Raw genomic sequence first — 13,303 nt, 5'->3', positions numbered from 1 at the left:
TTTAAAATATTGAGTAATTAGGAATACATTATACATATCATGTCCCAATTATCAAGCTCACAACCATTAGAAATTCATTAGGCACGGCACGGAAGGAAGAATACATAAGTCATGGGCATATGTCTTTTGTGATTTTTGTTTTTTTTGACAATATTTATGATTACTACACAAACATAAAAGATATCATTAGAGCCAAATATTTAGGATAATTGATACAGATTGAAGAAAAATAAAATCAAAGATATCTCACTTTTATTTATTTGTACGTGTACATATCTACTACGAAGAGGCGACCGTGGGAGAAAGTGGTCTATACAAGTAGTGGAGGGGTTAAAACCTTTTCAGCCCCAAAACTACAGAGTCACGCATTTAGTGATGGAAGAATATATCGCATATCATTTTCATATTAAATATTTCATATATTAGTAGTGGAAGACCTACGAAATTGATTAAAACAAAAGAAATATTAGAAAGTGATTACATGAATAATAAAAAGAACTATAGAGCTACGCATTCAGTGACTAAATCGTATATTTTTTTCGTACAAATATTTTCATATAGTACTAGTGGAAAAACTTAGGAAGTTGGACAGCTGAAATGAAAAGCAAATATACGTGTGTCCAACTTCTAGTGGAAAATCTTATAAGCGTAAACATACGTGGCAGGTGGATCATATATACATATATATAGCCTTTACTTTTCAATTGCAACCTTAATGCATGGTTTACTCGATTTTGTGTCTCCCTTTAATCGTGCCAAGAACAATATAATATATTCGTTTGCGCAATACACTTTTGATTCAAGTTATCTTCTGAAAAAAATCGTTGGCCAAGAAATAATGGCCGACAAGAGTCATCATAAGTCTAATATGTCTTTCTATTCCATTCAAACAAAACATAATAAAATAGAAATATGATTATTTTCTAGCTTTGACAACATGGACTGAAGAAGAAGAATGTGATTCATGTAGTTCTTTTTGTTAATACCATTTTAGTTTATCTGTTTTTGTCGTTTTCCTATTATTACTTTATTCGTAGATATAGGAAAAAGATAGGAGGACTAACTAAGCGTCATATTTTTATCAATGGTTATGAAAGTTTCGGTTTCAAATTGTAAACCAAGTTGTTCCAGTGTTTAAATCGCCGTGACTGCAATATCTGGTATCTGATAGGGTACATCCACAGACAATATAAGTAGAAAAAAAAAACATTATACGTAATTCTTTTGTAGAAAATATTCACCAATTGGATATAGAAATATATAAGTTGTAATCATGACATCACAATATCCCGTATTTTATGACTTTATTTACAATAAAGGTTTATACATAGTTTACGTTATAGATTAATATATTAATGTTATCACATAGCAAAGCAATGGATATATAGGAGCTTAAGAAAAAAAACAAAAGAGAATCGTGTGGAAGATACACACTGTGCCCTAAAGTTCTAACTCTTTCTCTTTAAAAATTCCATTTCTGAAATTTCTCTCGCTCGTTTCTGAAACCATTACAAAAGTATACTGTTGTATTTTCTTTTTTCGATTGTGCATACCACGTGACTTACCCCACTTCCTTCTGAAATATCTCTAATTTCTTAGTCAGAACTCAGAACATTTTCATGAATAATTTCAACGATGAGTAAACATTACAATGGGCCGGGGGAATTTAACTTTCACAGATTTACATCTACGTATCATGTCAATCAATATAATAAAGTGATATACACATGACTCCAAATATGAAATATATTTGTACATCTCATTTACTCTAGACTCCAGTTGTTATATTTTTGACGTAAAGTTAACAGTAAAACAATGTGTTTTTTTTTTTTGGTAAAACTTAATTTCCGTCATCATCGACCAAAACGTGGAATTCTGGCGTAGGTTCGTGTATTTTCCTTAATTGTGAATATGTATTTTCTCTCAAAGGCCTTGTGAATTAGAACAATACCACTAAAAAGAAAGAAGAAAAGAACGATAAACTTACTAGAACAAATTAAAGAATTTCGGTACTGTTGTTTTATATTTAGGCATCAACGGATAAAAACAAGCTGTGTCGGGCTGTAAGAGAATTTGTCAGTGGAGATGGTCTTAGATCTTTACTGTTCGATAAAAAAAATCGGACGTAGTAGTAGGACCATATATATCAGTTCTGTCAAGTTCTGAGTTGTTACAATCAACCACTACATGTAATTGCCATTATGTTATCAGATCCACCATTATTACAAGTAATTTTTCAGAAAAATATTTTTTTGGTGATTACTATCTTGTATATCTTGTATCGTAATTGCATTTATTACTTGGCTCGTCGTAAAGAACAGACTTGCAACTGGCGAGAGGATGCAACGATGGAACCAGTCGGTTAACACGGGTTGTATTTTTTGCAGGTCAACTATGGAATCCAGAGTGTTGAGATAAACTTGAAGCACAAGTAAGTTTAAAGAGATTTGGAAATAAGAGTTTAGGAAGTTATGAGAAATAAGGAAATTATATTCCTAGAATGTTTAGGAAAAGTGTGTTGAGAGTTCCTTATAAATAGAGTTGTCAAGATGTGATTTCCTATTAACTGAGATTGAGAGAAGAGAGAACTTTAGGTTTTTGAGTTATTTTTTCCTAAAGATTAATAAAGAGAGTTCTTTGAGATTGTGTTAAACTCTGTTCTTGATTTCTAAATTTGGTATCAGAGCGTTACGATATCCTAGGGAGCGATGTCAGAAGGTGCGATTGTTGCCTCCAAACCACAAGAAGGAGCCGGATCTACGTCCATCCAATGTCCTATGCTCAATTCAACAAACTACACGGTGTGGGCGTTGAAGATGAAGATTGCGTTGAAGCTTCATAAGGTCTGGGAGGCTATCGAACCTGAAACAGAAACAGCTGATGAAGACAAGAATTATATGGCTATGGCTCTTCTTTTTCAGTCTATCCCCAAGGCTCTTGTTCTGCAGATGGGAGACCTAGATACGGCTAAAAACATATGGGACGCCATCAAGTCAAGGCATGTGGGAGCTGAACGTGTGAAAGAAGCTCGACTACAAACACTTATGGCTGATTTTGAGCGACTACAGATGAAGGATACAGAGACAATAGATGAGTTTGTAGGCAAGATGTCGGAGATAGCTTCAAAATCCGCAGCTCTCGGGGTGTCTATTGAAGAATCCAAGATGGTTAAGAAATTTCTTAACTGCCTTCCTCACAATAAATTCATACACATAGTGGCTTCCTTAGAACAAGTGTTAAATCTAAACACCACCACGTTTGGAGATATTATAGGGCGATTTAAAGCATACGAAGAAAGGATCTCCGTTGATGCAGTCGAAGCACAAGAAGATCAATCCAAACTAATGTATGCGAATATGGAGACACATAAGTATGCAAATACGGAGACACATAATAATCGAGTTTACACAACCGACTATCAAAACAGAGGTCGAGGAGGTCGTTTCTATCGAGGACGAGGGAGAGGACGCGGTTATGGACAAAGAGATGCTTCTCGCATCACCTGTTTCAGATGCGACAAACAAGGTCACTTTGCTTTTGATTGTCCTGACCGTTTATTAAAGCTCCAAGAAGCTCAAGTTCTAGACACTGCTAATACACATGAGGCTGATGAACTCATGATGCATGAAGTCTACTTTCTTAATGAAAAACGATGCATTCCGAGTAAGTTCGAGACCAACACGAGAGAAGACAATATCTGGTACCTTGACAACGGAGTCAGTAACCATATGACTGGAGATAGAAGATACTTTGAGAAGATGGATGAGTCTGTTACAGGGAAATGAGGTTTGGGGATGATTCCCGAGTTGACATAAAAGGAAAAGGATCAATCTCACTTGTTGATATGAATGGGGAGTTGCGTGTGATGACAGATGTCTACTACATCCCTGATTTAAAAAGCAATATTATCAGCTTGGGCCAAGTGACTGAAGCAGGATGTGATATTAGGTTAAGGGGAGGATACTTAACAATGAGAGATGCTCAAGGGAAGTTGCTTGCTAAAGCTCCAAGGTCACAAAACAGACTCTACAAGATTCGTATGGACTGTCACGACAATGCTTCCTTAAACCTGTTATCTGCTAGTGAATCCAGCCATTGGCATGCTCATTTTGGACATATAAATTTTGAAATCATCAAGTCTATGAAGCAGAGAGAGCTTGTCCAAGGACTTCCACACTTAGTATTCGAAAAAGAGATTTGCAGGTCTTGTCTCCTTGGAAAACAAACAAGACAGACGTTTCCACAAGCTACTACATATAGAGCATCATCGGCTCTAGAACTGATCCACGGAGACCTTTGTGGACCTATAACGCCGAGTACAGCTGCTGGAAATCGTTTTATTTTTGTTTTCATTGATGACCACTCACGTTACATGTGGATCACATTGATGAAAGAAAAGAGCTTTGCATTCGAAAAGTTTAAAACCTTTAGGAACCGTGTCGAGATAGAATCAGGAACTTGAATCAAGACGTTTAGAACAGATAGAGGAGGTGAGTTTGTCTCACAAGAGTTCAATGAGTATTGCGAGAATGCTGGGATCCAGAGACTTCTTACTGGTCCATATACACCATAGCATAATGGTGTTGTAGAACGAAGAAACAGAACAATGATGGAAATGACAAGAAGTATATAGAAGCATATGAGAGTTCCAAACTATCTGTGGGGAGAAGCAGTGAGACACTCCACATATATGCTAAACAGGATAGCTACAAGAGCATTAACAGACAAGACCCCATATGAAGTTTATAAGAAACAGAAACCCTGCATTGATCATCTACGAATCTTTGGCTGCATCAGTTACGCAAAAGTTGATCAACACTTGCTAAAAAAAATTAGATGATCGATCGAGGATGTTAGTTCATCTGGGGATAGAACCAGGTTCTAAAGCATATAGACTCTATGATCCACAGACAAGAAAAATTATTGTGAGTAGGAATGTGATTTTTGATGAGAGTAAAGGTTGGAACTGGAAACAAAACAATGCAGAGCAAGATGGTAATGGAAGTTTCAATATTTCTCTAGGTGAGTTTGGGAATCGTGGTATCGGTGTAAGAGGTTGTGAGTAATAATCCGGAGATTTGTGATAAGGCTGATGGTGATAATGAGAGAGACGAAACTGAGAACAATGGTCACACACCAAAAATAACAGAACTCGAGACTGCTGAAAACAGAGAAGGAGTCCATACAGTAGAGACAAATCAACCAGTGCTAAGAAGAAGTCAAAGACAGAGTACTACACCGAGTTATCTCAGAGACTATGTCTTACTTACCAAAGAAGAAGGAGAAACACTTCTACTTTGTCTTAACAATGAACCAAGGAGTTTCTTTGAAGCAAGAGGATCGGAGAAGTGGCTCAATGCTTGCAACGATGAGATTAAGTCAATCGAGAAAATGAATACTTGGGACTTGGTTGACTTACCTCTTGGTATAAAGCCAATTGGACTCAAATGGGTATTCAAACTGAAGTGAAACTCCGATGGCAGCATCAACAAGTACAAAGCTCAACTTATTGCTAAGGGATATGTGCAACAATACGGAATCGATTTCGAGGAAGTCTTTGCTCATGTTGCACGCATCGAAACTAGAAGACTTCTCATCAGTATTGCAGCAACAAATGGGTGGGAGATACATCATTTAGATGTTAAAACAGCTTTTCTCCACGGAGAACTCAAGGAGATGGTTTATGTCACTCAACCTGAGGGTTTTGAAATCAAAGGATGTGAAGACAAGGTTTATAAGTTGAATAAGGCGTTTTATGGTTTGCGACAAGCTCCAAGGGCTTGGAACAACAAACTAAACCAGATTCTTGAGGAGCTGCAGTTTAAAAAATGTTCGAAGGAGCCAACTGTGTATCGGAAGACAGAGCGAGACTCCACTTTGGTGATTACAGTTTATGTAGATGATCTATTTGTCACAGGTTCAGACAAGTCAATCATTTACAAATTTAAGGAGGAGATGACTGCTAAATTTGAAATGAGTGATCTTGGTCTGCTGACTTAGAGTATCTCCATCAAAGTTATTAGCTATATCTTAAGAGTTGCTTAGGTTAAAAAATAAATCACATTAATAAAAAAAAGCAAATTTATCTAGTGATCGATCCTTATGTTAGATGTTTAAGGATCACTAAGGATCGAGGTTGTGTCGACAGTTGATTGGTTGAGGAGAAAAATGATTTTTTTTTATTTGTCTCGTTTTTGTCGCTCTCTCTATCAGTTTGCGATTCGATTTCTCCGAATTCTTCTTCTATCATCTTCGGTTCTGCTCTCATCTTCGATTTCTCTGATTTCACGCATATAAGATATAAAGCAGTTTACTTACTTTAAGAAGAATTCGGAGAAATCGAATCGCAAACTGCTTTATATCATCTTCGGTTCTGCTCTCATCGGAGAAATTCTTCTATCATCTTCGGTTCTGCTTTATATCTTATATGCGTGCTCTCGTTTGTGTCGCTCTCTCTCTTTATCGTTCATCAAGACGATTCTAAATCATGTTGATCGGAAACAGAGTTCTGAACCACAAGTCCTTACAATTTTGTTCTTTGATTTGCTGAGATTACGTTTGATTATTAGAACGGATTTCGATGTTGATTAGCTAATTAGAGCTGTTGAAATTATTTAGAGGGATTTTTACTATGATGATTGGTCAAACTCGTGTTTCTTTGATAATTAGAGCTTGATTAGTTTTGTAAAAATGCGTATGAATCTACTGCTTGTGTGGGGATTGAGTTTCTGGTGAGAGTAGTACTTCTATAATGGTTTTGATTTCATGTTTTAACATGAGATAATCATGGTCAGTTCTCTGATCTATTGAGATTGTTTCAGTATGGTGGTGGCTATCCCCTGAGTTGAAGCACTTGGATGAGATCAGGAACATCGCTTGATTGACATTCCTGACCATGGGCTACTGTGTGATATCTTGTCGTTTTCATCTTCAGCCGCTGCTGCTGCTAGGGCTCAGGAGAAGCCACTTATGGTGAATTTGGACTTATCTTTGTACAGAGCAAAGGTTCTGGCTAGGAATTTCAGATACAAAGACGCTGAGAAGATATTGGAGAAGGTAACATCGCTTTATCATGCAATTCTAGTTAATTCAGTGACTCTTTGTATAGTTTTGAGAGGTTAATGTAGGGAGTAGACGTCTACTGAATCTAATCTTGTGTTGTTGGGTTTTAAGTGCATAGCTTACTGGCCGGAGGATGGGAGACCATACATGGCATTGGGGAAGATACTAAGCAAACAATCCAAGTTAGCGGAAGGTTTTTCGATGACCTTAAACCATATGCTTTAGTACAGTTTGTTCATTGCATTGCCATTCCCTTGATGTTTATTCTATTACCTCCAATGTATACACATTCTACATATTGGCTTTGGGTTGCAGGTTAGTGCTAAGGGTTTATGTTGATATATATCTTCAGTTTGCTTTTGCAGTTATAGCTTTCTTACCTCTGGTTCTTATTCTAGATTCAATTGGCTGAAATTTCAGGATTTTACCTCTTAGCCAAGGTGGAAGAAGCTGCTGATAAGCCTATATATAGCTGGACTCATCATATTATTAGTGGCCATTCTCTAAAACATTTGTACGCTGCTATGGTCCATGTCTTCCTTACCCTTGTGCTTGCAAAAAAAACCGTTCAAACTGAGGTACATTCTCATATATATATGAAATGACTGGGAATTGCAGATTTATATTCTTGACTCATGCATTCCATTGTTGGATGTTGTCACAGTTAAACACTTATGTTTGAATTTGTATGTCTGCTTGTATGTTGTTTCTGTTTATGTTTATGTAATGAGTTTAACTTGTTTGGTTTCATATATAATCACAATCGGTTAATGTTTCTTTGTTATGAATGAATTTAAGTGCTTCAGTTTTGTTTTTATGTTTTTATGTATGAGTTTTAGTTTAATTTAACATGTTTGACTGATTTGTGTTTCACTTTGTATCCTTTCCTGAGGTTTAGGGAGAAGAAGAATAAGACAAAGTTCTTAATCTAACTTTTTAGCAACTCTCAATGGACCAATAAAAATTCACAGCTTCTTAAGAAGTTCTTAATCTAACTTTTATCAAAATTAATAAGAAAATATGTGTTAAGCAACTTTGTTTAAGATTCTTTGATGGAGGTACTCTTACTATCTTGGGATTGAGGTTATCCAACATGAGAATGGAATTGTTCTTAGTCAAATGAGGTATGCTAAAAAAATATTGGAAGAAACAAGAATGGTGGATTGCAACCCTAAGTACATACCAATGGAGTTTGGACTCACGCTGTCAAGAGCCGAGGATGAGAAGGAGATCGATGCCACATATTTCAGAAAAAAAATCGGATGTCTTAGGTACTTAATTCACACTAGACCTGACCTCTCTTATTGTGTAGGGGTTTTGAGCAGATACATGCATAGTCCACGAGTGTCACACGGTGCTGTGTTGAGACAATGCTTGAGGTATCTCAAAGGTACAACATCTCTTGGTTTAACCTTTGAAAGAAGCTCGAAAATACCAAGGCTAGTCGGATACAGTGACAACAGTCTTAGCATTGATCCAGATGATGGTAGAAGTACTACATGTCATATCTTTTATCTAGGAGATAGTCCTATTTCTTGGTGCTCACAAAAACAGGATGTAGTGGCTATGTCATCGTGCGAAGCTGAGTTTATGGCTGGAACTGAAGCAACCAAACATGCGATTTGGTTGCAAGATTTACTTAGTGAGATTACAGGAGTCGAAGCTGAGAAAGCTATTATTCGTATTGATAATAAGTCTGCAATAGCTCTCACAAAAAATCCTGTTTTTCATGGTAGAAGCAAACACATTCAGAGACGGTTTCATTTCATTAGAGAATGTGTGGAGAATGAACTAGTTGAAGTTGAGCATGTACCGGGGACTGAACAGAAGGCGGATATTCTTACTAAGGCATTGGGAAAAATGAAGTTCAAAGAGATGATGGAGTTCATTGGAGTTCAAGACTTAGAGAAGATGTGTTTCAAGCTTAAGGAGGAGAATGTTGAGATAAGCTTGAAGCACAATTAAGTTTAAAGAGATTTGGAAATAAGAGTTTAGGAAGTTATGAGAAATAAGGAAATTATATTCCTAGAGTGTTTAGGAAAAGTGTGTTGAGAGTTCCTTATAAATAGAGTTGTCAAGATGTGACTTCCTATTAACTGAGATTGAGAGAAGAGAGAACTTTAGGTTTTTGAGTTATTTTTTCCTAAAGATTAATAAAAGAGAGATCTTTGAGATTGTGTTAAACTTTGTTCTTGATTTCTAGACAGAGAGCATCTATTCTTTCAATGTCCCTACTCATCGCAGGTCTGGGAGGCTTTAATGAAGAGTTTTCTTTCGGATAAGTTCATGAATCACTGGCAAGAAGTGTTGTCACTTCTAGTTGGGACTGCATTGGACAAGCAACGAAGATTAACTGTGGGCTATGTTTTTCAGAATGCAATCCATTCCTTATGGCGAGAACAGAATGAACAGCGACATGGTGAGACACCATCTCCAGTTTTGAAGATTGTCAAATTCATTGACAAGAACATCCGCAATAGTTTAAGCATTATCACAAGGGATGGTGGTTCTAGCATCCAACTCTGGTTTGAAGCAAGATTCTACTAATATGTAAAATTTTCTTTTGCTCTGGTTTGAAAACAGTCTCTATCCAAATTTTGTAAAACGTTTATTTTTTTTTTGAATATAATTTAATATTAGATTCAAAAAAAAGTAATAGAGTTTAATTAAATCAATGAAAATAGACAAAATTGAGATTCAAGTTTAAAATGAGTAGAAAAATAGTTATTATGTCTTCTTTATGTTACTTCAAAGTCAAAAACGTCACATAAAATATATTATTTGTGTTAATATTTACATGCATGCAAGCTAAGTTTGAATAATTAAAAAACAAGAACACAATTATTCCAACGTATATATACTATACATATATATATATATATATATATATCATGTACAGGTCAATGTTATATCCACCATGTAATTGTATATACACAATAATATACACAATAATGTATCATAAAAAGAACTATACGTCGCTACTTCGAAGGTGAGTTTAGTTAGGCATTCCTTAGTATACGACGTATAGATAAGAAATAAGTAATTTGGACTAATGAAAAGTAGGTTTAATAATTGTACGGGCGTGCCAAGGGTTAGCACTAAACAAAGAATTTAGCTTTAGATTTAAATGTGGTGGTTCGAGGCTCCAGTTTGGCCTGTCGACACATTGGCTCTCTACTGCATTATCTTACCGCACGTGTTCTATTATTTCTACTCCCTTCATTATTTTCCTTCAAATTTATAAGTATTTTTCTTTGTCGTGAAGGAGGAACAAAGAAAAAGAAAAGCAAAAGGAGATGTATATTATCATTATACAAATAAGTATATTATAAACTAACATATAGCTTTTTTTTTGTCTTATTTTCGACAACCTGGACATTGCATTAATAGAAATTTTTATAAAACTATTAATTATACAACTCATGACACGAGCTGTATCTATAAGAGAAATATCCAGCATTCTTTGCTCGCATTATAGAATGATGATAGTTCAAACGAATAACTAAAAAGTTGTTCCAAGTGTTTTGATATTGACGTTCCGCAGTTCTGAATAACGTTGTGTTAAAAATCAATAAATATTTTCATTTGTTCTTCTTCTATCATGGTATGTAGTCATTCGACTACATAATCACCTTGGATGAGCTCGATCGTATGGTCCATTTAACAGTGATCATACATTCCTTAACAGCCATATACCTCTTTCAAGAACTAGCATCATATATATATGGTCTTTTGTGTTTGAAGAAGAATTCGACCGGTCCATCGTCACTGTTCATGAACACGTCCTTGAACATATATATAGCAGTGGGATTTTGATGTCCTTGATCATAATTAAGATCTCGAACTAAGAGAATATTTTAGCTTACAATCTTGGACGGTTCTTTTTCGAGTCTCCGAATAAATTTGATTCTAAACGGCATTTTAAATAGTTCATATCAAACTTTCACTAATTTATATTAAAAATCAATAATACAGTAAACAAAAAAGTAGATCATCTTATAATAGTAGGTACGTTTATATGCCATATAGTCATGGTGTCATTATCCTATTAAAGAAAATAAAATGATAGATTATATTACGTGTGTATATATCTTCCGCAACCTTTTTCTATTAGACATACATTTGATCGCCATAATAAGGGGAAAATAATTAGCTATTTTAAATAATTATTTCGCATAAGGAAAGAAGAAAAAAAAAAACTAAAAGAGACAAATTCGAAGACAACGATAACAAGAGCACAATATTATAAATAGAGGTAAGAGGAGACACAATGCAAAATTCAGACCCACTCGTCTCTCATCACTCACACTCAATGGAAACATCACCATCGTCCCCACCATCATCACCGCCGGAGATTCTCCACCTTGACTCAACCAAAGCTCTCAAAATCCTTGGTAAAGGTGCAACAGGAACCGTCTTCCTCGCACACAACGACGTCGTTTCAACCTCTTCTTCTTCTTCATCTTCTCCCTTCGCCGTCAAGCTCGTACACAAGTCCTCTGCTTCCTCTATCCGCCGTGCACGGTGGGAAATCGAGGTTCTCCGTCGTCTCTCCGTTGAGTCTAATCAAAACCCTTTTCTCCCTCATCTCTTAGCTTCTTTTGAGTCACCAGAATACTTCGCTTGGGCCGTACCTTATTGCTCCGGCGGCGATCTTAATGTACTTCTTCGCCGTCAAACGACGGCGTTTTCAGCTCCTCTGTTATTAGATTCTACGTGGCTGAGATCGTCTGTGCGCTAGAGCATCTTCATACCATGGGGATCGCTTACAGAGACTTGAAACCTGAGAACATTCTCATTCAGCAGTCGGGTCACGTCACCTTAACCGATTTCGACCTTTCCCGGAGCCTCAAAAAGCCCACCCGGCCCCAGTTCTATCAACCCGACCCGGAATTAAGCATCGATCGTAAAAAAAGTCTGAGCTTTTCTCGGTTGATCTCACCGGCGGCGACAGAGAGAAAAAACAAAACACGGTTGTTGAAGAAAACGAGATCCGCTCGGGTTAACCCGATCAATCGCCGGAAAACGAGTTTCTCCTCCGGCGAACGTTCTAATTCCTTTGTCGGAACCGACGAGTACGTCTCGCCGGAGGTAATCCGCGGCGACGGTCACGACTTCGCCGTCGACTGGTGGGCTCTTGGCGTTTTGACGTACGAGATGATGTATGGAGAGACTCCGTTCAAAGGGAAGAGCAAGAAGGAGACTTTTGGTAACGTGTTGATGAAGGAACCCGAGTTCGCGGGAAAACCTAACGACCTAACTGATCTGATACGGCGGTTGCTAGTGAAGGATCCGGATAGGCGGTTAGGTAGCCACCGTGGTGCGGCGGAGGTAAAGGAGCACGCTTTTTTCGCGGGTGTGAGGTGGGATTTATTAACGGAGGTGTCACGACCACCGTTTATCCCGTTAAGAGATGACGGAGAATTAACGGTAGGTGGGTTTGATATAAGGGAACATTTTGAGAAGCTGAGGACGACGCCATCATCAGCTCCTCCGTCGCACGTGTGTCGTAAAAACGATCCGTTTATTGATTTCTGATCCACGTGTGGGGGAGAATCTAACACGTACAAACTACAAAGTTGTATATAATTTTTTTGTTATTTTTGGGTATTTTCAGTTTCTTTTTTTCTTCTGATTGTCATATTATTTGTATGCAAATCATTGTTAGACCAAGAAACTGGACAAGGAAATGTATTTCTCCTGGTGTGAGAATTGTTGAAAACTATAATCATTTGGTATTAGAAGATTTCGATTGCACAATCCTAAATGTTTTTATTTTTAAATAACATGATTTAGACAAAAAAAACAGGGTTTGTTTTAAAAAGATAATGATAAGAAATCATAAGTTTATTTAGAATGTCAAGGAAAAAAGATGGAGTTAGTGGGTATATTGGATTGGGGACGAATTATCACGACGTTGTGTTGAAAATGTGGTAGAAACAAAAATAAATAAATAAAATAAGTAAAGAACAAGAGATGGGAAGAATGTGTAATCATAATTACACGGTCTTAATCCTTCCATAAAACACGTTACCTCATAATTACACTTGAGAGTTGAGAACCCACATTTGTATACATCTTTTCTTCGTTCACATGAAGTACATACGTTGATAGCACTCAAAGTAATTAATTATATGTTCTTCTGGCTTCATTAGTTAATATTGGATCATCAAAGTTCTAGTGATTCGGTAAATGGTTTTTTAGCGATTAATTAGATCAAAGATATTGAACTAAGACGGCA

At 36.6% G+C, this 13,303-nt stretch overlaps 2 protein-coding genes and 1 long non-coding RNA gene across 3 annotated transcripts; all 3 read left to right on the top strand.

Moving 5' to 3' along the window:
- Positions 1-2,708: 2,708 nt before the first annotated feature.
- LOC147949692 (uncharacterized) lies at positions 2,709-3,785 on the top strand. Its single transcript, XM_087510062.1, has one exon. It carries the CDS (start codon positions 2,709-2,711, stop codon positions 3,783-3,785), a length of 1,077 nt encoding a protein of 358 aa, XP_087366188.1.
- Positions 3,786-6,223: 2,438 nt separating this feature from the next.
- On the top strand, positions 6,224-7,846 carry LOC104785821 (uncharacterized). The gene is made up of 4 exons (XR_767417.3): positions 6,224-6,731; positions 6,822-7,056; positions 7,174-7,377; positions 7,483-7,846. It is a non-coding gene; the product is annotated as an uncharacterized LOC104785821 (long non-coding RNA).
- A 3,408-nt stretch (positions 7,847-11,254) lies between these two features.
- Positions 11,255-12,784, top strand: LOC104785810 (serine/threonine-protein kinase UCNL). Its single transcript, XM_010511098.3, is given in 2 exon segments — positions 11,255-11,735; positions 11,738-12,784. Coding segments are annotated over 2 exon segments (1,266 nt in total). The 5' UTR covers positions 11,255-11,332; the 3' UTR covers positions 12,601-12,784.
- The last annotated feature ends 519 nt before the right edge of the window (positions 12,785-13,303 follow it).

This window comes from Camelina sativa, chromosome 1, assembly GCF_030686135.1.
Source record: "Camelina sativa cultivar CO46 ecotype springtype chromosome 1, ASM3068613v1".
Lineage (NCBI taxonomy): Eukaryota > Viridiplantae > Streptophyta > Magnoliopsida > Brassicales > Brassicaceae > Camelina > Camelina sativa.
The sequence above is the reverse complement of the archived record's forward strand: the minus strand, read 5'-3'. Positions and strand labels throughout refer to the sequence as shown.

What these genes read in the sequence shown, in the direction of transcription:
- LOC147949692 (XM_087510062.1), top strand. Translation starts at nt 2,709, where the DNA reads ATGTCAGAAGGTGCGATTGTTGCCTCCAAACCACAAGAAGGAGCCGGA.